Here is a 24,191-nt window from a genome sequence, read left to right as displayed (position 1 = left end):
CAAAAGCATAAGAGGCATGTAGATAGTGACAGGAGACAGGAAAAAATAAGAAACACTGACCAAATGACCTGTTCTTGTGCTTGAAATGGAACCCGTCGTTGTTTATGAAGCAACAAGATGCATGCACAACGGGCGTTTTGTCACGCAGACGACCCAAATACATTGCAGCGGGCAAGACTTTTGAGAACAACATGTATTGTAATGTTTTAGAATAAGGGCCATTTAAACAGAGCTTCACAATCATTTCAGAGTACTGTACACAATAAAAGTACAACAACAGACTTATTTGATTTACCTTGTTAATGGCAGATTTTCAGATATTACACCACAGCTTTAACCATGACTGACATCTCTTGCACAGTAGAATTAGGGGTTATTGCTGGCTTGAACCAAAAATTTGAGTAAAATAACAAATAAATAAAAGAAAAAAACACACACACATTCAGACATTTGATTCAATATCGAGTAATTCCTCTTTCATGTCGGTGTAGTCAGGGCTCAGCCAGGGAGATGTTCAGGCTCGTTATGGCAAATTTGCATATAGTCTCTGCATGTGAGTGGAACAGTGCTTTAGGAGAGAAAAGGGCTCTGCCATATTGAAATATATGCCTTCCTCCCACTGTTTGTGCCATGTGGGGGAAGTGGCTGGATAATTGTGCCATGGGGGTTTGGTAGTGCCCGTGCCTGCATGTCACAGGTACACAGTGGATGGAGTACTGGTGCACCAAGGTGAGGTTGTCCTTGAAGAGGATTCCTGTCAGTTGCAGGGCTGAGCTTGATTTATAGGGGCCATAACTGGGTGGCAGGAAGGACAGGTGGAGCCCGGACTCCTTCACTTAGCCAGCCACAGGTAATGGCTAATTACATCTTTATCTCAGTGCGGTCTGGCAGAACTAGGAATGACTTACAGCCATGACCAGAGGATGACATTTATCTAGCTGGTCAAAACAGAGAAAGACACACTATGATAAGTGGAGGGATGTGCAGTAAATGTGTGTGTGAGATGCAGCTAACAGCATGACAAAAAGAGTCAAATACATAAACTGTTACAAATTATAAATTACATTATCATTCATAGCTTCTGGAGCTGGTTGAAATGATCCCTCAGAGTGTTTCAAATGTGTCTTTAAAAAGCTTGTCATGGTAAAATAGAGCACGTCACTTTGAAAACTTTACACCTTTTTTTTGTAGTTTTGTTTTTTCGTTGTACTTGTTCAATGTGTGTGAGTAAAGTACAAAAGAACTCTTTTTTTCCCCACGCACGACTCTTTACCATCAGATTTTGTTCGTTTTTTTTTCTCACATGGAATTACTATTCATAGTTATTCAAATACTTATTAACATCATCATCGTCATCATCTGTAGTATTATTAACACCAAAAAAGTAAAAGCAGGTAACCTTGCAGAGAAAAACAGACACAGTGCAGGGAAGGAGGGAGAGGAAGGGGAGGAGGGAGGGAAGGAAGGGAGTGTAGAGGGAGTATGGACTCACAACAGGAACATCTCTAACCGGTACATGCTATCAACAAGCGACAAAGAGGATGGAGCCTCAGCTTTTGAAACAGAAGATATTGTTGTCAGTGGACAGTCTCTTGCTGCTTCAGAACACTGGAGCGTAGTCGAGGCTTCTGGGAGATGTTGTTCTTCCCGAGGCAACTTGAAGTCGCCAGCATGGCCTCTGTACTGCATATATTTACACTGGGTGGGAAGCGTAGGGAGGGAGGGAGGGAGGGAGGAGGAGACATAGAGCAGAGAACACTACAGCGATGCGAGGGGGGACTAGACAGAGCACGCTGAACAGAGGGGTAGTCGGGTAGCTAAAAAGGTTTGGGTAGTGAGCGAGTCTACATGCGAAACCTTAATATAAACTCCCCAAATTACATAGAGGGGTAGTTAAGACTGACGCCATCACCACCCAGCCGTTTTTTTAAAATACATTTTGACATCATTCATAGCAGTTTTTCTGCTACACAGTTAAAAATCAAAAAAACATACGTATGTGTGTGTGAGTATGTAAGGTGTGAGATCAAAGGGTGACAATTCACACAGCCACCAACTGGACAATTTTTAAAAAGGGCACATGACCGCCAGTGCCATATCATAATGCATCATTATCATCATATAATTTCATTAAATATCCACCGTAACATTGTGATTTCACGTATAATTTCCATAAGGCAAACATTGTAGGTCAGTCAATAGTCTATGTATTATATTACATAAATGATCTTCCGCTTGTTAGATAATCTATTTTGTTGTTGATCACTAACACAATTATCTTTAATATACACTCTCTATTAACATCAGCCCAGTGGTAATAATGGGAAAAACAAAGAGGCTAAGTACCAAGTCAGAGAAATCTGCAAGGCATTCTGGGAAACAAAAGGAAAGACTGTACGTGTGTGAGGGAAAGAGTGAGAGAAAGAGATAATGAGTGTGAGCTGACCTTAAAATTCAATTGAGGGCGCTGGGTGGGGGTGGGGGATTGGGCGGGTGGGGTGAGGTGATGGGGGGAGTTTTGTGTTTGATGCAATGATTCAATGGCTTCTGGAATAATGCATATTCTTTTTGTTCACAGTGATGGGTTCGCAATTAAAGAATTTCATTTCCGTTTTCCTTCCGTTGAGTGGGAGAGAGGGCGGGGAGGGAGAGGTGGGGTGCTCAGGGACGTTTCCAGGTGGAGTTTGATCATTACACCTTCAGCAGAAGAGCAGCAGAGAGGGAAACCCAAACGCACACGATGACACTTATCCCTGCGTGTAAACCGGTCCCTCGCCCCTGTAGGGCCCCCGGTCCTGGACAGAGAGAATGGAAAGAAGAGGAGAGGGGAGCACAGGGGGGCAGCGGGGAAACGCATTGTTAAAAACACAAAGAACGCTACAACCACCGGTATAAATGAGGAGTCTATTTCTGTGACAGCCTGTATACATTTTTAAACATATTACAGTTAATTAACAGAATTAATTCTGATACTCTGGCATAATTACTGTAAACAATGTGTTTTACATTAGGGAAATGGTGTTTCTTGAAATATGAACTACATTTCCTATTTTCTAAGTGCTAGGAAAAGGCAGGGGGGGGGGGGGGGGGGTGTATTTGTTTTTGCGATGAAACAGCCGAGCTTTTGGTCTCATTTGATATCACTGTGTACTTAGTAGGGAAATGGTAATCAGCACGTATTACTGTGCAAAAGTTTTGATCCACCCCTCTGACCCCTACCTGGCTATTTTCAGGAGAATGGTTTTTTTGTTGTTGTTGTTTTTTTGTTAAGCCAACTGTGAGCACTGACCTCTGAACCATTCAAGCACAACTAAAGCTGCCTAACTGTGTCTTTAGGCACTTTTTTAGTAGCAGCCTGTTGATAAAGCATAATGTGTTCCTCTTTATGTAGTTCAACGTTTTAGACAACATAGATCGAAAGACATAAAATAGTATTTTTGCACTAATAAGGTGATTAACAAAGAGCTATTAAGTAAAATCTTGATATAGTGTGCAGTGTGTTCTTAAAAAATCTGAGGAAACTGGAAAAGTAGAGGACAAAAGGGCAAGTGACTGAACAGTAACTGAGAGCCACGTCCTCAAGAAATAGGAAAAATCCATCAAAGACTCGACATAGAAACTGAGAGAATGTTTGGTTGAAATATCTACACAGGAAGTGAGTTCAAAACACACTGTTAGCCAGTGGTGTTGGAGAGCTTGTGAATGCTGATGGAATTACGAACACTGAAAAGTACCATCAGATTTTGAGCAAACATGCAATCCATCTTGAAAGTGTCTGATTTTCAGCGTGGCAATGATACCAAACACACTGGCAAAAGAGTAAAAGAATACCTGGATAGAAAACACACAATCGAGTACTATCAGTTGTGGACCTTGACGTTCCTGAAGGGTCATTTTCACAGAGAACGGAATAAAAAGCGGCCAACATCCAAAGAAGAGCTTTGAATGTCCTTCAAGAACCCTGGAGAACTGTTCTTTAAGACTACTCAAAGAAATGACAAAAAAAAACTTGCTTAAGAGAATTCAGGCTGTGTTTAAAAGTAAAGGTGGTTTTACCAAATACTGACTTTCAAGGTTGTTACAATTTTACTCTAACAATGTAGTTCGTGCCTTATATACTGTATTCACATTTATATTTGCATGTTTCAGTAAATCACTGCACCTTATCAAAAGATAAGGGGTGGGTTAATTTTAAAAGAAAGTAACGCTATTAAACCAACATTTAATATATTCAAATGACACTGAAAAGCCAGAAATGGATGCACGTTTCGTCTGATTCTGACATGTCATAACATTCATAATGAAAGGGGCATTTGAAATGAAATTTAGCAATTATTAATATTACCAGTTTGACAAATATTCACCATGAGGTCTAAATTATTACATTTCTTAATTTAGCGACACAAATATACTCAGTGTCAAGTTACAACCCATGAAAAGCTTGCATGAAACATGTTCAGGGTTGACATATTAAATGTAAATAACATTCATCACGCTTCACTCCATTTAGCCTGTCAAACAGCGAAACAGTGCAACACTGCTGGCGCTGGAAACCCACACAACGTGTGACCCAGATAAATTATTCATTTTTACACCTGTGTGTTAAAAGCAAGGGGAAAAAAGGCTATTGTGAAACTTAAGAAAGTTAAAGTGGTTCATCTGAAGTTGCAAAGCCATTAAATGCTGGAGTGATAACCTAAAACTGGATTAATAGTACAGGGACAGGCTAAGCAGGAATTCTGTTGTTGGTCCTCCAGGGTGTGTTTTGATTTATAATTTAGTCAGATTCCATCCACAGGTATCACCTCAGTGCTGCTAGGCACATGTGTTGTTTATGATAAGGTGGGCCTGAGATGGGATGTGTAGTCCTATTTTAGAGATGGATCTATGGAGCTTACACGCTGAACCACTATAGATACAGCATAACCTTATTAAAGAGGAACAGTCATGAATAAAAGTTAATACAGCAGCTTATTCAATGTAACTCAGCATACCATCAAGAATATGGTACTTGCAGTAAGGCATTGCATAATGCTTGAATGGGCAACTGTAAGAACCCTTAATTAACCCACTCTTGTGCTTTTATGTAGTCTACTAGGTTTCAAAAATCTAACCTGGTGGCTTATAAAGTATCAGTGTGAAGTGAAACCTAGTACAGACTGCCAATGGTCTCAGTAATGGACTCATTGGTAGGGGGTAATTATGATAATATGCCAATTTTGATGTGATAGTGGTTGTTGATGTTAAAATGCTGCATGTGGCACCTTTAAATGCTGAAACAATCTGTATGAAAGCAGGGAAAGAAAGTCAGGGAAGGCAATGACAGTGAGGGACAGGGTATGAATAGAAATGCCACAAAGGTATCCGATTATGCTGCGATTTTCTGTGCCCGGTCCAGAACAGAAAGGAGTTTGTTGTGTTCTAATGATGGCAGGAGGAGATTAGGAAGGAAAAAGGAGGCAAAAGGACAGATGATGGAGAGATAGGCTGACAGAAGTGGCAGCGGTGGTGGAAAAAGAGAGCAGGAAGATATATGGGTCTGACGGAGGAGTCATTGAAGGGAGACTGGCCGAGATAATGGGCACGGGAATGAAAGAAGAAAGGGGATAGATGAAGGACTCACTTAAGATGGTAATGCTGAATTCACAAAAGGGGGGGTGGGGGGTGTCGGGAAATGGAAGGGTAGGAAATCGCTCATTGGGGACGGTTAATGTGAATTGGGCTCCGAGAGAAATGACAACTTCTTGGGTAACGGGACAGAGTCGAGCGACAGTCTGTGTGTGTGCGTGCAGACGGGAATGTGTACGGACGAGAGACGGAGAGTTTGAAGGAACTCGGGGAAGAGAGATGGTAATATACGCAAGCAAAGCTTTAATGGGGCGGAGAATAACGAAAATGGGAAGAAGGAGGCAGGAAGAGGCTGTGAAAATGCTGTGCTGTGTGCAGAGCGTAAACAGAGTGGGCGAAGAGGGAAAAACAGTATGTCATTGCATATAATTTTGTGGTAGTGGGTCATGCGTGTTTCAAGTCTTGCACGATGATTGATGTCAAACGTAAGTGTATTTTTGAAATCTCTTTGCATACATATACCCTGCTGTGTGCTGAAGCCCCTGCGTTTAGTTAGTCGTGTGTGATAACTTACTAAACAGCAGCATACTGGCGTTGGAAGCCCCCAGACGGTTTGAGGCAAAGCAGGTGTAGTTGCCAAAATGTTTCTCTGTCACATTGGTGAATAGCAACAGCGAGCGTGTCTTCTCATTTTTGATCCTTAGGGTGTTGTCACTCTCTACCGGCCTGGGTAGCCATCGTGCAGTAACAAAAGCAAAGGGAGAAAGTAGAAAGGAAAGACAAGAAAATTGGTGACAGAAAATAACATCACACTCGAGTCAGTGTGAACAAGAAACTTTTTGCTCAGAGAGACGAACGTGCAAAATAGCCCTCATCTCTATGTTCTGTCTCACCTTGTAGTCTCAGCCCATAAATGACTGATACCTCCTATTGGGGCCTATTATACTCTATTAACAACTCTCTCTGGCTAGCAAAGCCTTGTCTAAGTACTTCTGTGTCGTGCTTCGCCTGATGCCAAATCACCCTGACTCCTCTACGCTCTCTGGGACCTTTTACAAACTTGGAGGGGCAGTTTATGTGTCTGTAATATAGAGGAAATATGTTGCCAACAAGCTAATATTTCTCCGGAGATGGCAATATATACATGATTATCTCAGATATATACTAATGCCAGAGGTTAGGTACATCAGCAGCAGCCAAAACCACATCTACAGTACATGGCTGAAAAATGAATTCTCTGTCTGAAAATGTTCAATTTGAACCATTCTCTTATGAGAATGAAGACACAAAATTACCCAAATTTTATGAATAATGTTTCCTTATTCTGGGGGTTTTAAAACAAAAATGCAAAAGAAGATGAATACATTATTGAGTTTTAAATGGCTAAATCTGTTTTCTTTCTCCCCCCTCTTCTCTAACCTGCTGCGCACTGGATGGATTTTAATAATCCTCAAGTCACATTTTAATTATTGCATTTTTTTTTTTTTGTTACTGTTTATCGACAGATGGTTAAAAAAAAACAGTGGTTTGGCTGTGGCTTATAATTACTCCCTCTAACCAGACAAACTGTTACTTTTGTGGCGCTGCACTGAGTTGTCAACCAATCAAATCAATGCCACAAAACAAAAACACGAGTTAATGACACCTGCAAGTTGTTTGCTTAACATAACCCCTTGGGGAAAAGCATTTTCTATAAAGCTTCAACTCATGTATATATATATAAAAAAGGATATTTTAAATGTGGATCATAGATCGTATGTAAAAGATGGAGATGAGCAACCATGAGTTTACCCACTCGTGTGTGGGTTTAGGTTGTGAAACAGGACATGACTAAATCTGCATGAGAGCTGAAGTTCCCCTCAGGCATTTGCAGCCAACGCTAGCGATGTCTTTCTAGCTTGATAAGCAGGGCGCACCTGTAATTCACTGTGATATTAAATGGAATGCTGATTTGGCGAGCAAATATCAGGCTTCAAACAGGTACACCTGCCTCAACCAGCGTATACGTGATCTTCGCCCAGTCTGCCTATTCCGTGTAAGTAGAACAGTACCAAATGTTATAACTGAAAGATTCAGGAGGCTTCATAGCAGACAAATTGGCACCTAAATTGACAGTGTTCTCACCTATGATCATCCCTGTACCACTCAAAGGAGGCCGGCGGGACTGCCATGGCTTCACAGCGCAAGATGGCTGTCTTCCCCAAATGGGCTGGCATGTTTTTCATGTCTGTGATCATGGGAGGGTCTGGTAGAGAAGGATAGGAGAAAACACAAACAGAGAGACTGGAATGAGTAATGTGTATACATTTAGCTTCACTTCAACCAAAAAGGCAGGTCTAGCCACAAGGTTAAAAAGCACCTGCAGAGAACAAATTTAAAATGTATACATAATAAAGCATCTAAATCATTAACATATATTATTAATACATCACTGTGGACATGGAGTTCATTTTGTGCAGCGCACAGGTGGGATACTTACAGTTGACTGTGACTATGACCTTACGCTGGTCTGGAGGGGCCACACCATTGTTGGTGATACATTCGTAGTCCTGCGCCTGCTGCCTTGTGATCTCTGTGATCTCCAGGAACTCCCCCTCACGCAATGTCCCATCTATTAGGTAGAAGTCAAAGGTCACTAAAAATCATATGCAAGGTGATGCAGGCAACTGATTTAAGCTTTTTTAGCTGAGGCTAATGTCATTTGAGAGGCCAAGATGCACATATTAGATGACAACATATAATGCATTATTCAAGAACATTTACAAGAAGTGACGTTGGGCTGACCTTGGTTACTACTTAAGTTGTGGTTAACACATTCGCCCTACATGTGAAAGACTCACAGTTTGAGACCAAGATGAGACACAAAAACAGCCTCAGGGGGTCAAAACCAAGCGCTCGGCCCGAGCTTGGATAAATGGGAGGTCTGTATCAGGAAGGGCACCTGGTGTGAAATCTGACCCCATGGCAAATAAAGGAACAGCTGAATGTCCATTCTTTTATTATCAATACTCAAATGGCAACTTCCTCATGTATTTATTGTTTATCGCAATTTAGAAATATTAATTTGGATTATAGAAAAACCTCAAATAGTTAACAATGCAACAATACAGTGCATGATGATACTTATTATGAGCATTAAGGTGTGTATAATTACGAAAAAAATATTATAATTCAATTTTTATCTCCTGGCCCAAATGCTCATTTCTTCAGTTGATGTTTTCGCACATGCAAAGTAAGTAAACACAATGTGACAGCAGTGACTCTTTTACTACTTTTATACTGTCGGGGGAAATTGTAAGCTTTGCTTTCTAAGCGTTGGACACACTGGGGGGGGGGGGGGGGGGGGGGGACGACTGCTCATTCACCACATTACGCGGCGAGCAAGAATATTTGGCGGTTATTTGATGTTGACAAACTCCCAGGTGAACAAAAAAACAAATTAGTCAGTCTCACACTTTCAGTCTTTTTCCTTGGGCGACAAAACAGCCACAGAATCTCTTCAGAGAGGAGAGTCGAGGGGACAGGCTACAAGTTATTGCTCCTTCATGTGAGGGAATGGATGCTGTGGGTGTTATTGGTTCGACAGTGGAAAAGAGAGCGAGGGAGAAAGAGTGCAAGGAGAAGAAGAATGATAGCGAGCGTGCACCCCCTCCTCCTGTAAGCACAGCAGCCAGCTGTCTCGCAGCCTCCGAAACCATTAGGCCTTTTTTTTTTGCCTTTACCCCATTAAAGAAGTCAGACTGTGGAACACAACATAATATATAATCTCACCACTAACAAGGAAATCCAGCTCTTAAATTGCTGCACACTTTCCCCTTTCAAAGCCCCCACCCAGTTCCCAAAACACACAAACCAAGTCACTGTCAATCAGCAGACCTTTACTTCCCTTAACAAACACACAAACAGCTCCTGAGTACGTTTGAGAGGAACACCAACGCAAACACGCACACATAAAAAAGACGCTAAACGCCACGATTATTCCTGTCAGAGATTAGCGTGGCGGTTCTAATTGAAGATTATACTGGAGGATTATTAGTGCGGCTACTGAGCTGGAGACGATTATTTGCAGCTGCTGCAGCAGAGGCTGAGCAGCGAGCGACAACCGCCGTGATGGCTGCTTGTGCCACCCGGGTGAGCCGTGGTTGATGGGGTGGGGTGGGTGAGATGTTATTCACTCATTCGATTAGTCTAATAAATATTGCTCTCTTGTGACATCTCTGTCAAGCAGGCAGAGCACCCAGCTTTGCAAGGAGGAGGGAGCTGTGGCAGCGTAGAGGGAAGAAGGAGAAGAGATAGAATCAGACAACTAACACTGGAGAAATTACACACGAGGCTGTTACAGGTGACGAAAGAAATCAAAAGGACAAAGCAAAGAATAAAAAAACCCGAGAGCAATCGAGTTATAAATTGAGAATTACAGACACAGAGTGTGGTAATTTGACAGCGATACCGTGTAAGAGACTGAAAGAGATACACAGATGTACAGATAAAGAAAAAAGGAGAGAAATGGCAACATAACGAGAGAAACAGTGACAGATGTCAGGTTGGTTATTTGATATTAGGTTTTTTTCATGGACTTTTCATCCATAGCATCTATGTATGATGTAATATCGCAAAGCAGTCCTTGCACTCCCCCTTTATTCCCCTCCCTCTCCATCCCCTGAGATCTCTGGACCTGCATTGCACACCTCTCTCCACTTTGGTGGGAGATCATATCTGAGCGGAGCCGGCCCTTGGCACTCCCACAATGGTCTGTAAAATACAGCTCCATGAACCACTTATGGCTTTTGAAGGAGCCTGACTCCTGACCACCAGAGATAGTTGGATTGCACCTTGGAAGAGACAGGGTTTGTGAATAAGAGGGGGGAAAAGGATCAAGAGTTCTGGCCCGCAACAGTGAAACCGTGCTCTATTTCCCCGGCAGCACTTTGAGCTTGACTAGACTACCAGGGCACTTGATTTCTCGGCTCCTCTTATCCATTTCCATTACAAAAACTACAGTCAAGGCAGAGTGGTCTGATGTGAGGTTAAAACAGAGATGGGTGGGCAGTCTAACAAATGATAAAACCAGTCATTCTGGTAGCATATAGCAGCTGTAATGTGTGTCAATTGATCTAAATGATACAGTAGAATTTCAAGGCCAGTGCACCCCAGTGCTTTACACGTGTATGACTAAAATTCCTCAAGAACACTTCAAATTGTTTTTCCCATGTTTTTTCCTGCACTTTGGATCTGCGAAATGTTGCTTGATCAGCAATGGACTTAAATTTCAAGCTCCTTTTTGATCGTGGCATGTAAAAACAAAGGACAACCTATTAACATTTGCTACATTTCACAGTTCCCAGGTCTTTTGGGGGACTCATTAAATATTTGGAAGCAATTTTTTAAAGTTTTACTGTGTTTAGAATGAACAAATGTGCTCATAGCTGGGAAAGTATTATGATTTGAGGAAATAGATTAACAGATTGTTAAATCAAGATATAACGCAGTCCAAGTCTTGCACGTTAACACAAATCCATAAACATTTGTTTATGAAAGCACAGTGTCCGACATATATGCTTAGTGGAAACACTTCACAGTTGAAAAAATAAAGGTGCTTCTGGGAACACTGTTTGACCACCTGTTGACTGGAAGCCATCAGACTTCTTTCCTCCTTTCCAGTTACCTAATTTCCCCACCCACCTGCACACATGCTCCTTATTCCCAAATTACATGTGCATGATAAATTGTACTCAGTATTCAGTGTTCTTGCCAACATACACAGGTCATCTGACAGTCATCTATCATCTAGTCATCTATCCTTTATTGTACCCATATAGTGTTTAAGCCTGTCGCCCATTTGGATTTGTTTCCCTCTGCTTACCGCCTTCCTGTTGCCAGCCTTCGAACTGAATTGGAGCCAAACAAACCATATTTTAATTATGACGGCACTGCTGTTGAGTTTAGCATCCCAGCCCATAGAACACCTACCAGAAATATCAAAGCCCAATCTACTGCCATCAACTGTAACTAACCTATTTATATATTCTATAAGCATACGCAACAATTATACTTATCATCCTGTCCGAGAGTTTTAGTTGGCACCAAAAGAATATCACCTTCCTTCCACAGCCATAAGCATCTATTCTAAGACTGTGTTACTGCAGGATTTAATGGATGGTACGTCAAATGATAAGCCTGGGCTGTGCTGGTGTATTTAACTGGATAAGACAAAATGCCTGTATGCCTCTGTGTGGGTCAACTGATGGATGCCAGAGAGAGTGAATGGGTGCAAAAGATTGTATCTGTGCTTCTGGTGAAGATGAAGGAGACGGCGGCTGCAAATAACAGCGCCGAGCGGTATTACTATCTGTATGTGAATAAGGAGTCTGGTAGCTGCAGACGGGACGCAAAGGGGTCAAAGACTTTTAGCATATCCCCCTCATCCCCCTCACCTTTCAGGTGGTTCTCCTCCTCCTATTCTACCACGTCTTGGTGTACTGCATACGCATTTTCTGCTCAACTTTCAACTCCTCTTCTCACTGCCCCTCCCTGCAGTTTCTCTATGCAGTCTCTGAGTAATGGGGACAGATGGCCGGCAGCTTCTTGCTGTTTCTTTGGGCTCGACCCCCCTCCTTTCTCTACCACCCCTGGTCCTCTGCAACTGATGGCTTGGTTGCAGAGACTCCTACGGAATAGCAATGTGGGCCCTATCTCTTTCTCTGCAAGCAGAGGGGTTATAGGGGGGTGGGGAAGCAGTTTGAGTTGGTGGGGTGGTTAGAGAGGGAGGATTATTGCTGAGAGAGGAGAAATGCTGTGGACTTTCAAGAGAGGACAACTGCACAGAGTTTGTGATGTGAGGTTGTGTGCGTGTTTGCTGCAGGTGTGCATTCATGCATGCTTTCCTTTTCTCCTCTATATTTTGTGTGTCTGTGGGTGTGTGTGATCACTCCTGGGTTTGTCCCTCCCTGAGGTACTGTAGTGTACTGTGTAGGTTCATAAGCACTAACTGTACAGCGAAGGACATACTGTTCACAGCATGATAACCCAGTCACAAACAGAAAGAGAGAAGGAACAGGCCTCTGAGTAAGCCCAAAGCTGTCTGTAAGTGCAGCACTACAGTAGGTTGTGCATTTATCGGCAGTATAATTACATCGTGTTCAGTAGTTGTTCACACTGACCTATTTATTACTGCTGCTTGCTACTGCATTTGATCTGTGTTGCTACAGCTGTAGTCAGGCTACAAGTTAGCCAATTCTGTTGTGTGAAAAAAAAAGTCTGCAAAAAAGTGCTGAAACCAACAATAAAAAATGAAAAACTGTAAAATAATGATCCTTATTGCTTCGCAGCTTCCTATTATATTCATCTGTCAGTTGCAAAGGATATTATGAAACTTTCTAGCACACATGCTGATATTATAAACAAGAAAGTTCAATTCTGATAATTCACCCATTGTCACAGAGCTCTTAAGCTTCCAGTTTATCCCACAACACAGAAACAGCAAGAAAATAAATTAACATCTCAACCTTTTCTCTGAAAACAAACAGCTGAAACTCTGAGTCATAGCACAGTGGTATATTCAGTACATAGCAATTTTCTTTATGTGTCAAACAGATGAGACAGAAACTACAAATTGCAATTTTGGCAAAAAAGTAAAAGACCAAAAAGTGAACTCTTCAATCTCTAGAGACCAGATAAAGGTTATTTGTTTGACTTTGGACATCGGCGATGACGAAAACGAGAGCTAACATGGAATAATGCTGCGCTGATTAGATCAAATGGACTGACTGACTTCATCTATCAAGATGCGCTTCCTGACCACCCTGAACAAGCTCCAATTCCTCACACCAGAAGAGGTTTAAAATAGCTGATTTGGTGCCAAAAGTGGCTGTTGGCATCACGATGCTGGTTGACAAGGTGGATGAAGACAGATGCTGATGATTACGGGCGGCGCGGTGGGGATAATTACGTATAATGTGTGGTTATTTGGGACAAAACATTGGGACATGGGGAAATGCGGGAGTATGAATTTAAGATGGGGACAAACTAAACAGCTGGGTTTAAGAATGATGACACAGAAGCCAGGGATAAAGACGTGAACATGAGCTGAATGCTGATAAGCTTATAGGCTGGGAGAAAAAAAAGGCTTTAACAGGCGAATGAGTGTCAGGGATGAATGTAAAGGCAGGGAGATAAAGGTGAAGCTGTGAACATTAGATCTCTGTATGTTAAGGCAAGCAAGCACGAAGGGGTAGCTTACATTTCTGTTCTTTCCAGGTGACAGTGGGCTCAGGCCGGCCGACTGCCAGACAATAGAGGTTTACATTCTCTCCCTCGTTCACTGACACATTTTTTGAGATGTTGACGATTCTGGCTGGCACTGAAAAACAGGATCGCACCATTAAAATATGACCTCGAAATACATTATTGATAAGGTACAGCTTTACATCCTATTAAGGTGTTTAACATATGATGCAAATCTCTGCAGCTTAGACAGACACACAATCCGCTGATTAATGATCTATGCTTGAGTGTTTACTGAACTGTGCAACAATATTCTTCCTTCATTCCATTGCAGCAATCCTAAATTCCTGCAAATGGATATTACCATTTCCCTCTCTTGACACTGACTCTAGTTTTGTCTTGAAAAAGAAAGGGCACTTGCAAAAGTGGTATTGGAGGAATTTTTACTTCTACTGTTTCAGTGAGTATGACCACCCCTGAAAACCATTTTGGCCCTAACTCAAAGTGTTGGGGATGCTGTGCATGTAGTTAGTTTGATAACGAGGTGGCCCTTGAATTTAAATAGCCCATTATCATTGTTTTTAATGAGCCTGGCTCTGAGATTGCTTTTTTGTGAGACATCTACCGAAGATACTTTTCTCTATCTTGCTGGAGCTGAATACTTGCAGCAATAAAGTACAGATTGGAGTGGTGGTAAAGCTGCTCCTGCTTGATACACTGACTTGAGGGTGTAATTATTTTGTGTGTTATCAAGCAAGGGTGGGAAATGTGGGCGACTTGGAATTGAGCATTTAATTGGGTATATATGGTCATCTGTGCCAAGCTTTGGACCCTGCAGACAAGAGTGTTACTTGGCTGCAGTGTGATGTGAAATCTCCAGCAAAGCAGATGACATTGTCTCTGCCACCTGTGAGCTTTGAGCCAGACCTCGTGTTTTTATCCCTGTAATTTTTAACCTAATATATCCTATTAAAAGTTTTTGGTCTCAATCTGCCGGTGATGTATGGCTACATTTTGCACTCCGTAGCCCCAAAATATGCATACAATCTGACACATGCAGGGGGAAAAGGCCTTAGATCCATCCTCCAGGCAGTCCTGCATCGATACATCATGTCACTAAGGATCAGTCACACACTCACTCACTTAGCTGCTGACTTGATGACTGAGCTCCAGTCGAGGTCCAGTACTGTCAGTTATTTAGTCAGGCACTTGGACAGCCTCCTGTGTACCTCATCTACTCAACATACAGGCTCATCCATCTGATCTGCCTAACTTTCTGTTTATAAAGACAAGTAATCTTAACAGCCCATATGAAAATAACAAATGGGCTCATCTGTCACTGCACTAGTCTTCTGTCACTGTAGCCACACACACATACACAGGCCAGCTGAGCTTTGAAGACACGAGTAATTTCACATTCATATAAATATAAATACCTTAAACACCAAGACATCATAAACATTAATGACTAAGTTGTCTATCATAGATTTTAGGTATACATTCAATCATGATTTTACAGAAAACTAATGCTGACACACACTGCCATAGAAACCATCTTAATTGCTTCCATGGAAGTCAGACTTCAATCACACCCTCCTGACAGCACTATGTTTGGATGAATAGCAAAAAGCCTAATTAAACTTTTTAATCAGATCCAGGGCAGTTTACAGTACCATGGGTGTAATATATACTTTTTTGCGGCATCACTGGCAATCAAATCTGCACTCTGGATATATTAGAGAAATTATCCAAGAGTACCGGATGCAATAAACAGCCACTTATAATAGATTCCTGTTCTGACTGAACCCAGCTGCTGACCTTGAACAATGAGGTAGACATGAACGATGCGCGGCTTGTTATTGGCCTGGAAGGTGCAGGTGTAGGGCCCCTCGTCGGTTACTTGCACCTTGTCAATATGAATGGAGAAGTCGCTGTTGTTGCTATTGACCAGCGTCACACGCCTATCCAGAGACCACTTATCTGTCCCCGTGAAAAGGATATTAGAGCGGTTCAGCCAGGCCTTGTGGGTCACCTCCTCGTCAATACGGCATCTGCGGGGAAAACAGGAAGTAATTAACAAGTGTAATATAAACAGTATATCTTCTGCTTCTCTCGGCTGCTCTCTTTAGGGGTCACCGCAGCGAATCATATCCATCTCACCCTACCCCTAGCATCCTCTTCCATCACACCAGCCGTCCACACGTCCTCCTTAAAACATCCACGAACTTTCTCTGTGGTCGTGCTCTTTTTTCCTGTCTGGCAGCTCTATATTCAGGATTGTTTGTCCCATCCACTATCTCTTCCCTGCACATGTCCAAACCATCTCAGCCTTGCTTCTGCGATGCTTTGTTTCCAAACTGCTCAACCTAAGCTGTCCATTTGATGTACCCATTTCTAACCCTGTCCATCCTGGTCACGCTTAACAAAAAATTTTAACATCTTCAGCTCTGCCACCTCCAGCTTGGCCTCCTGTCTTTTTGTAAGTGGCACCGTCTCCAAACCATACATCATAGCAGGTCTGACTACCAGCTTGTAAACCTCACCTTTCGCTTTTGCCGCTATCCTTCTGTCAGAAATCACCAAGACATTTGTCTCCACCCACTTCACCTTGCCTGCACTCTCTTCTTCACCTCTCTTGTCCACTGTCACTTGCCTTGGATGGCTGATCCCACATATTTAAACCTGCTGAAATATTTCATTGGTGTAGGTGAAAGCTGGTAAATTTACAAATAACACACACACACACACACACACACACACACACACACACACACACACACACACACACACACACACACACACACACACACACACATATATCTATCTATAGCTATCTATATAAAACACATGCTCATTTCAAGCTCCACATGTTTAATCCTGGACTATAACAGATCCTTACTTATCTGCTCTGGCTGCTGCCCTTCACTTCATCCTTGTAAACAGAGTTGTTTTAGCTCATGTTCTCCTCCCTTTAGACCCATTTCTTCTGACTGGCTGCCCTTTGCAAACGGTTCAAATAGGAGATGGGTGGGACTTATGTGCTCAAAGAGTTATGCCCCTGATGACCATATTAGGCATATCCTCTCTTTTAGTACAGTGTTAAGCATCGACGAGCCACCAGAGCAGCCTGCACATTACAGCTGAATGTGTGCTTCAGTCTTTGAGTTTTAGTAAAAGAAACAACAGTCTCTTAAAATAGTACCTCTTCTGGTGTTTTCATAATGATAGTGAGCGCTGATTGTTCAATTAGGTGGAAAGACTGTGACTGCCAAGGCTATAGCCTATGAGTCACCTCATTATCATACTCATCAATCCATTACAGTTTTTGCCCACTGCTTGAACACATTTTGCAAAACCCCGCTCGCTGTGCCAAAACTGTACACACAAGTACACATGACACAACACTGGGAAATATACTATTCACATCTGTGCCAAATTGGAACTCTACTCCCAAAACCTAAACTCTGCTGTCAAAACCTAACATTCCTTTGTCAAAATGTAACTCTGTTGACAAAATGACACATACCTGCACCATATGCAAACACTCACAGATCAGGGGGAACACACTAGTCTGCTGTACATAAAACACTGCAGTCCTTGATTCCCATTGTTTATTCAGAAGGCACATTTACAGGAGACACATTTCCAAACAACCATAAACGCAAATAGACCTACTCAATACTGTACATTGCAGTACCATGAATACAGGTACAGCAAATAAAACAACAACAACACAATAGTACTGCAATAGAAAAAACACTATACTGTAAACACAAAAAACCATGACAATTGTGCATAAGTGGGCTCATGGATCCCGCCGTCTGTTGGGGTCTGGCCACAGGACCTCATCAACATCGCAAGCAATGTCCTCTCCCGCTAGGCACCGGGGTAAATATCCTCTTGCTCTCCCTCCATCCATGCTTGCAAAGTTCTTGGAATGGCTACGCTGAGGGCTTTTTGTAGTTGGCTAATTGGTGTTCGGTTTTGCAAGTAGGTGCCTTCAGGTGTGTATTTGAGTGGTTGCAATTACCCGATGTGTTTTGTATTTTGGATACATGTGTTTTCCGAATGGCACCCTGAGATTTCATTTTGTGAGCGAAGTGTCTTATGTATGAAATAGAGTGTAGCATGCAGGACCATGTGTGTTGCATGAGGGAGTAGGTGTGTTGCATAATTGGTACTGGGGTGCAAAGCAGCGCTTTTGTTTAAGGTAGGGGTACATGTGTTTGAGGTATGGTAACAAAAGCTTCAAGTTGTGTTACTTTAGTCTAGGCATGGGTTCATGGTGTTCAAGCAACGGGCAAAAACTGTAAGTAACTGTAGGCTATGTAACTGTATTTGTTATGTTTCTCCATTCAATACCATAGGCTTCTTTTACTTGTACTTTTATTGGATTTGTCTGTAAACTCTTTTAATGGTATTATAAATAAAACAGCTTGTTAGCAACACATTACTACAAAAAGCGGTTGTAAATTATTAGTTACAGTTTAGTTACATTGTTTTTCTCTGGAAGAAAACTTTAAATACAGTCTAAAACACACACTCTTTAAGTCTTGATGTAAGCCTGTTGGCATGTTTGAGTAAAAGCGGCTGAAATTCTGAGGCATGGTGCAGAAGAGGTGTAAGGTGCCAAAGGTGAGACTTGGCTTGACCTGGCTTGGCCACTAGATGTCCTTACCCAGCTTCAACTGTTGTCTTTATGTTTAACTGACTTGATCTAGATAAATTTTAACTAAAGTAAATCTTAGATCACTTGCCAGGCCAGCAATGGTAGCACCATAATAGAAAAAACCCCATAAAACAGGTAAACCTGAAAGCTATTAACCAATGCCCTAGAAGACATGTGCGAATGTTCGTGTCCCTAGCAGGTAGAGGAATAAAGGAAGAGAAATAATTAAGACTAAATTATGCTTAGTTTTCTGTTTGTGCATTGTGTGCTTGAATTGAGAAAGAATACATCATAAAAATTCATTATCTGTGTACAAACGCTCTATTAATCTATTTTTAAAATTAATCACTTCTGCACTGATGATGTTGCTAGAGGACTGCAAGCCCAGAGGAAATGAGCACCATAATAGCATCAAATGCGCCTCATCTTAATGGCCCGCATCAAAGCCAACAAAACAGCATTGTCTCAAGCATAACACAAGTATTTGTGCCACTTGGGCACAAGTGATTTTACATTAAAATGTAGTTTATTTATAAAGCTCTTTAGTCTTTTGTATGACAGATATTTGCTGACCGGCACAGACTAAACTTGCACACACATTTCAGAAAGAAACATGCCTTCACAGCCCCACTGTCGAAGCTTTTAAACCCTCTAATTAACATTGGGACCATTCGGTTACTTTGAAACCTTGGTTCTCTGATTGAGAGGCTATTTCGCCACTTCCTTACATATTCCATATGTACAGGGAATTACCTCGGCCCCCAGGCCATGGCTAGTTGATACTTCTTTAAGACACTCCGGCTAGGCCAGCCACGACCCACAGCTTACGTATAAAACAGCTCTGCAGACATGAAACCAGTACAGGTATAATCGGAATGTGTCTCCAAGCAGCCTGAGGCTGGACAGTCTCTCCTTCCGAGAACCAACATTACAAAATAACCAAACGTTCTTTATCATGTCAAGACTATCTCTCAACTTCGTTATTCCCCATGTACGGGGTAACTCTCTAAGATACCCTGTGAAGTGACAGTGCAACCCACACCCAATCACCGGGTGTTGCATGTTATCTGTTAGAATAAGCCAAAGCTCTTGAGCCACCCCTCATTTGTTTATAGTTTTTAAGACAATGGGAAACGTGAAAATATAAATGGAAATACAGTATACTGTATAATGAACTTCTAATGAGTTTGAAAGCCAATATTTGGTATGACCACCTTTATCCTTTAACACATCCTGAAGTATCTTAGGCAAGCTTTCAAGTAAGTTCTTTAACTAGTCTTCAGGAATAGTTCACCAGGCTTCTCGAAGGACTTTCCAAAACTCTTCTTTGGCTGTTGGCTGTCTTTTGTTCTGCACTGTGTCAAAATGATCCCATACTGCTTGAAATGAAATATAATGTTAAGGTCCGGGCTCTTGGGAGTCTAATCCATGAATGATAGTGTTCCATTGTGTGTGTTTTTTTTATCCAGGTATTCACTCCACTGGCTGTGTTCATGATTATTATCATCCTCAAAAATGGAGGTGCTCCCAATTAAACGCCTTCCAATGGTATTGCATGGTTGATCAAAATCTGATGGCATTTTTCTGAGTTTATAATTCCATCATTTTGACATGATACCCAACACCACTGACTGAAATGTAGCCCCACACTATGACTGAGCATCCACTGTGATGGCTTTCAACATTCATCGCTGTATCTCTCTCCTGACCTCCTCTGTACATATTAACAGTAACTTGAACCCAAAAATTTCCAATCTGGATTTATCACTGCGTCAAACCTGTTGCCACTTATTTTCAGTCCAGTTCTTGAGTAATTTGGCACACCTCAGATGTTTCTCTCTCAGCCTTTTCCTCTTGTTTCCATTCCTTAAGAATGGCTTTTTGGCAGCCACCTTTCCACCGAGACCATTTTTGATGAGGCTTCAGTGAACAGTAGATGGATCAACCACTTGCCAAATGCATCTCTCAGGTCCTGTGTCAGGTCTTTGCTGAATTTGTTCTAATTTCTTAAGGACATGACTTTCAGATACTGGTTATCTGCTGCACATAGTATTTTAGGCCTGCCACTTTTGTCCTCTACTCGTCCAGTTTCCTTAATTTTTTAAAGACACACTGCACACTAGGCTGAGATATGTCATATTGTTTGGCTAATAGCTCTGTGAGAATCACTTTGTTGGTGCAAAAAAACTATTTTACGCCTGTCAAACTCTGCTTTCTGTGGCATTTTTCATAGTTTCAACTAAGAAATGAGAACAAATTATGTGTTTTTGCAACAGGCTGCTAGTAACAAAGTGCCTCAAAATTGGTTCTACGTTGTTCTGTAAAGACACAATACTGGCTTATCCCTTGATGTAGGTTCTTCTTCTACAGATAACTGATTCATAGGTCATTAACTGACTTAACAAATAAATATACGATAAATATATAAATACATTAAAAACAAACAAACAATAAAACCTTTCTTTGAAAATGTTCAAGTACAAGGACTGTAAAAAAGTAGCCAGTGTCTAAAGAAAAACTTTAAAAGACCTTGTATGAAGGAAGGAAGGGGGGGGGGGGGGGTCAAAACAATCCTATACACATTACTTTATTTATTAATAGAACCATTAAAGTTAAATTTCCTGAAAAGAATGGGGTTTCCAGCGTTTTTCATTTAAATTTTTTAGAGAGACATTTTCATGTTAATGAAAATTGACAGAATGTACTTGGCTTCAGAATAATAGCTTTGATCTTTGTGGAAGGCCAGTCTTCTTTTAAAGGAAAAGGGAACTTGAGAATTTGCTCAGAGCTGTTGGAGATATGTAGGTTTAAAGGTGATGGAAGTAATGTTGACTTGAATTTTTTTTTGGGGGGGGGGGGGCACTATTTTTCTAGCACTGCTGAGTGTACTGCCAAGCCAGATCACATCTATGCAAGGAGGAAAAAAAGCAAGTTGGCTGGGTTTTTTTTTTTGCTTGGTTGGAAGCAGAGAAAAGCTGTGATTTCTGATTTATCACTCACAGCTAGGTAGTGGTGGTTGGATGCAGTGAGGGTCCACCAACCGAGCAGGACTGGACTTCAGAAGGACTGGGTGACTCCAGTGACATTTGACAGATATTAGTCAGTTAGCTACAATAAACAGAGATGGAAGATATGGCACAGGATAGGATGCCTAATTGAAGTTATGTGACAGAGGATTGGCAATTATACTAGTGTGACAGGTGGTGGGAAGGCAAACATGTTTTTCATGTAATCAGTCAGTGCAGGTGTAGGATCAAGAGTTACCTCAAAGTAACGCTTTCGCCTTCCAGCACTGTAATGTTGTCCGGCAGGTGCCCGAATTCTGCTCCGTGCACGCTGGACCCTGCCAAGAAAAATCAGAGAAGAGTGCAATCAGCATCCAATAAAAACACCAGACACTCCGCTAGTGTTCATCTATCTCAGGTAAGATACTTAAAGATCGACCACCTCACAAAATCATTCAGGCCAGAGATGTGTCCTGCATCCTGCTTGCTCTGAAGGGAAAGTAATAAATATACTAAACAAAAGAGTCACAATGTCTGCACTGACCCCCATACTTGAATAATGATTTGGTTTTACCCTGCATTCTGGTGGGCTGCTCGTTCGTTGAACAGCACTGATAATGAGCAAAGGGAAGAGGATTCACGCGGAGCTGCCGGAGCGTGAAATGAAGGGACAGCAACGGTAACAGAAGGGATGCTCATCCTGCCTACCAATACACACACACACACACACACACACACAGAAAACAGGCACATGCTTGCAGTAGCACAAACATATATTACAAACTGACACAAGAACAGACACAAATCCTGAGAGCACCTGAGTGCTTACCTAAGTGTCTGACACGCTCAGGTACGAAGAAAAAAAAGTAAACAGTTTGAAGTCATTTCGCAAACTTTTTTGGACCGCACTCAAAGACCTTATATGCTGGCAGTGATATTGCCTACTGAGGCAAGCCGCTCCCCAGTAAGACGCCTGGCTCTGTCCATCTAAACTCTGCCAAAACACAGCATGACACTAGATATCGCGGCTTGTGTCCTCCCTCCGTCTCTGACAATCTTTTCTTCCCACTGCCTGAAAGATGACCTCAATATAGGCTTTTGCTGCTGTCTAGCCTTGAGGTTTAATAAATGGTGACTTTATGAAATGAACCTGCTGCACTGAGTTGCTAAGAAGAACCTCACGGTTTGTTAGGCAGCCACACAAATTCCACGACATGTTAAGCATGCCGTATAAGAATTTTCGAACAGATGAGACCCAAAATGAATGGCAGTGCACCACTAAATAAATGGGAAATGGGAGTTTTAAATTAAAGGAGGGTCTTTGTGAAATCATGTTTTGATTACAAAGAATAATGATAAAGGCTTCTGAATTATAAGGCACATTTTGGACCGCTAATCAAAAGGTTTTCAAACTGTAGTGCTAACTGCACTACAGACTAATTTATCATCTCTTAAATAAAGACTAATTGTGCCTGTTCTCTTTGGCTTTTTGTAAATATAAGTGTGGAATAACTTCTGTGGCTGCACAATGGCAAATATAGGCTATAATCATGAATGTGTGTTCATTAAGTCATGTGTTGGCTACATGCATGTGAACCAGTGCATATGCGGCTCATTTTGCGTATAAGCAATCAGAGTGTCTAGGTTTAGGTTGCTCCTCGATGTGAATGTGTATATTTGTCTGCTGACACACCGACAGGGAACAAGAAAGGAGGATAAACTAATGACGTCAAAGAATAAAACTGGCCCTGAAAATCTCCCACTAAAAGCTGTAATCGCATTAATGGGTGCTGCTGCTACGCTATCTAGGCTGGCCAAGGATCCCAGAACTGGCTTCATCTCTCCCTTCCTCTCAGAACAGCTTAAAGGAGGGGCGTAGCGCATTAGCCATCATGTCCAGTGTTTAAAAGCTGTCTGTGGTTTTTACTCTGGAGTAATATTGCACACCGTTGCAGTGCTTATGCTTTCCATCTAAGACTTAGATGGTCCTCAGCTCAATCCCTCAGCTGTTCCCTTTCAAGTGCTCTATACTCTCTACCCACTAGACTATATTTAGGTTAATTCAATTCTGTTGTGTGACATGTCATGAATATGCTACCCCACAGACACAATTACAGACGCACATGCAGAGAAAAGGTGCACTCTATCAAATAATGTAAGCACAGAGACACGCATGCAGCACACACATACACCCACATCGATTGAATAGAAGATGTGTGCATACGCTGAATGCTCCACACAACATTGCGAAGGTTACAAACCAGCAGGGAGCTATTCCCATTTCCCTACTCAATTCCCATTTTCACAGCTCGATTGGCACCTTGCATTCTAAAACCTGTATCACCCTGCCTGCGCTCCTAAGCGCCGCAAAACATGATAACCAGGTCAACACATTCACCACACACTTCCTCTCCCACAGTGAATCACAGGACAAATCACAGACGAGCAAGTCTGTGAGTACACCCACACACTCTTCTATGGACCAAACCCATCGAGATAAAAGAGGCCACCGTGACAACAAAAATAGAAAAGATTCCCTTTGCATTCCCTGAGGAAAATACAAATGTGACTTCATGTAGGCACACGGGAGTCAAAAAAATGACACAGAGGAACACACCTACACAAACATTTAGCATAATATCTACCTGACTCAAGCACACGCTCACCACTGTATAACCCTTTTTGACCCCTGTCACTTCGAATGGATCAATGCAACGGGACCAGCA

General features: G+C 41.9%; 1 protein-coding gene across 1 annotated transcript in view; it reads right to left on the bottom strand.

The window, feature by feature from the left end:
- Window positions 1-2,691: 2,691 nt before the first annotated feature.
- Window positions 2,692-24,191, bottom strand: part of iglon5 (IgLON family member 5) — a 53,334-nt gene continuing 31,834 nt past the window's right edge. Inside the window, exons 4-10 of the mRNA XM_085364904.1 lie at window positions 21,725-21,803; window positions 15,610-15,842; window positions 13,808-13,927; window positions 8,048-8,179; window positions 7,693-7,813; window positions 6,143-6,294; window positions 2,692-2,795 (exon numbers count right to left, since the gene is read on the bottom strand). Of these exons, the coding sequence (XP_085221030.1) occupies window positions 2,692-2,795; window positions 6,143-6,294; window positions 7,693-7,813; window positions 8,048-8,179; window positions 13,808-13,927; window positions 15,610-15,842; window positions 21,725-21,803 (941 nt within the window). The remainder of the gene's footprint in view (window positions 2,796-6,142; window positions 6,295-7,692; window positions 7,814-8,047; window positions 8,180-13,807; window positions 13,928-15,609; window positions 15,843-21,724; window positions 21,804-24,191) is intronic.

This window comes from Diplotaxodon limnothrissa, linkage group LG11, assembly GCF_057381915.1.
Source record: "Diplotaxodon limnothrissa isolate DT_005_m linkage group LG11, D_limnothrissa_male_GT1.1, whole genome shotgun sequence".
Classification (NCBI taxonomy): domain Eukaryota; kingdom Metazoa; phylum Chordata; class Actinopteri; order Cichliformes; family Cichlidae; genus Diplotaxodon; species Diplotaxodon limnothrissa.
The sequence above is the reverse complement of the archived record's forward strand: the minus strand, read 5'-3'. Positions and strand labels throughout refer to the sequence as shown.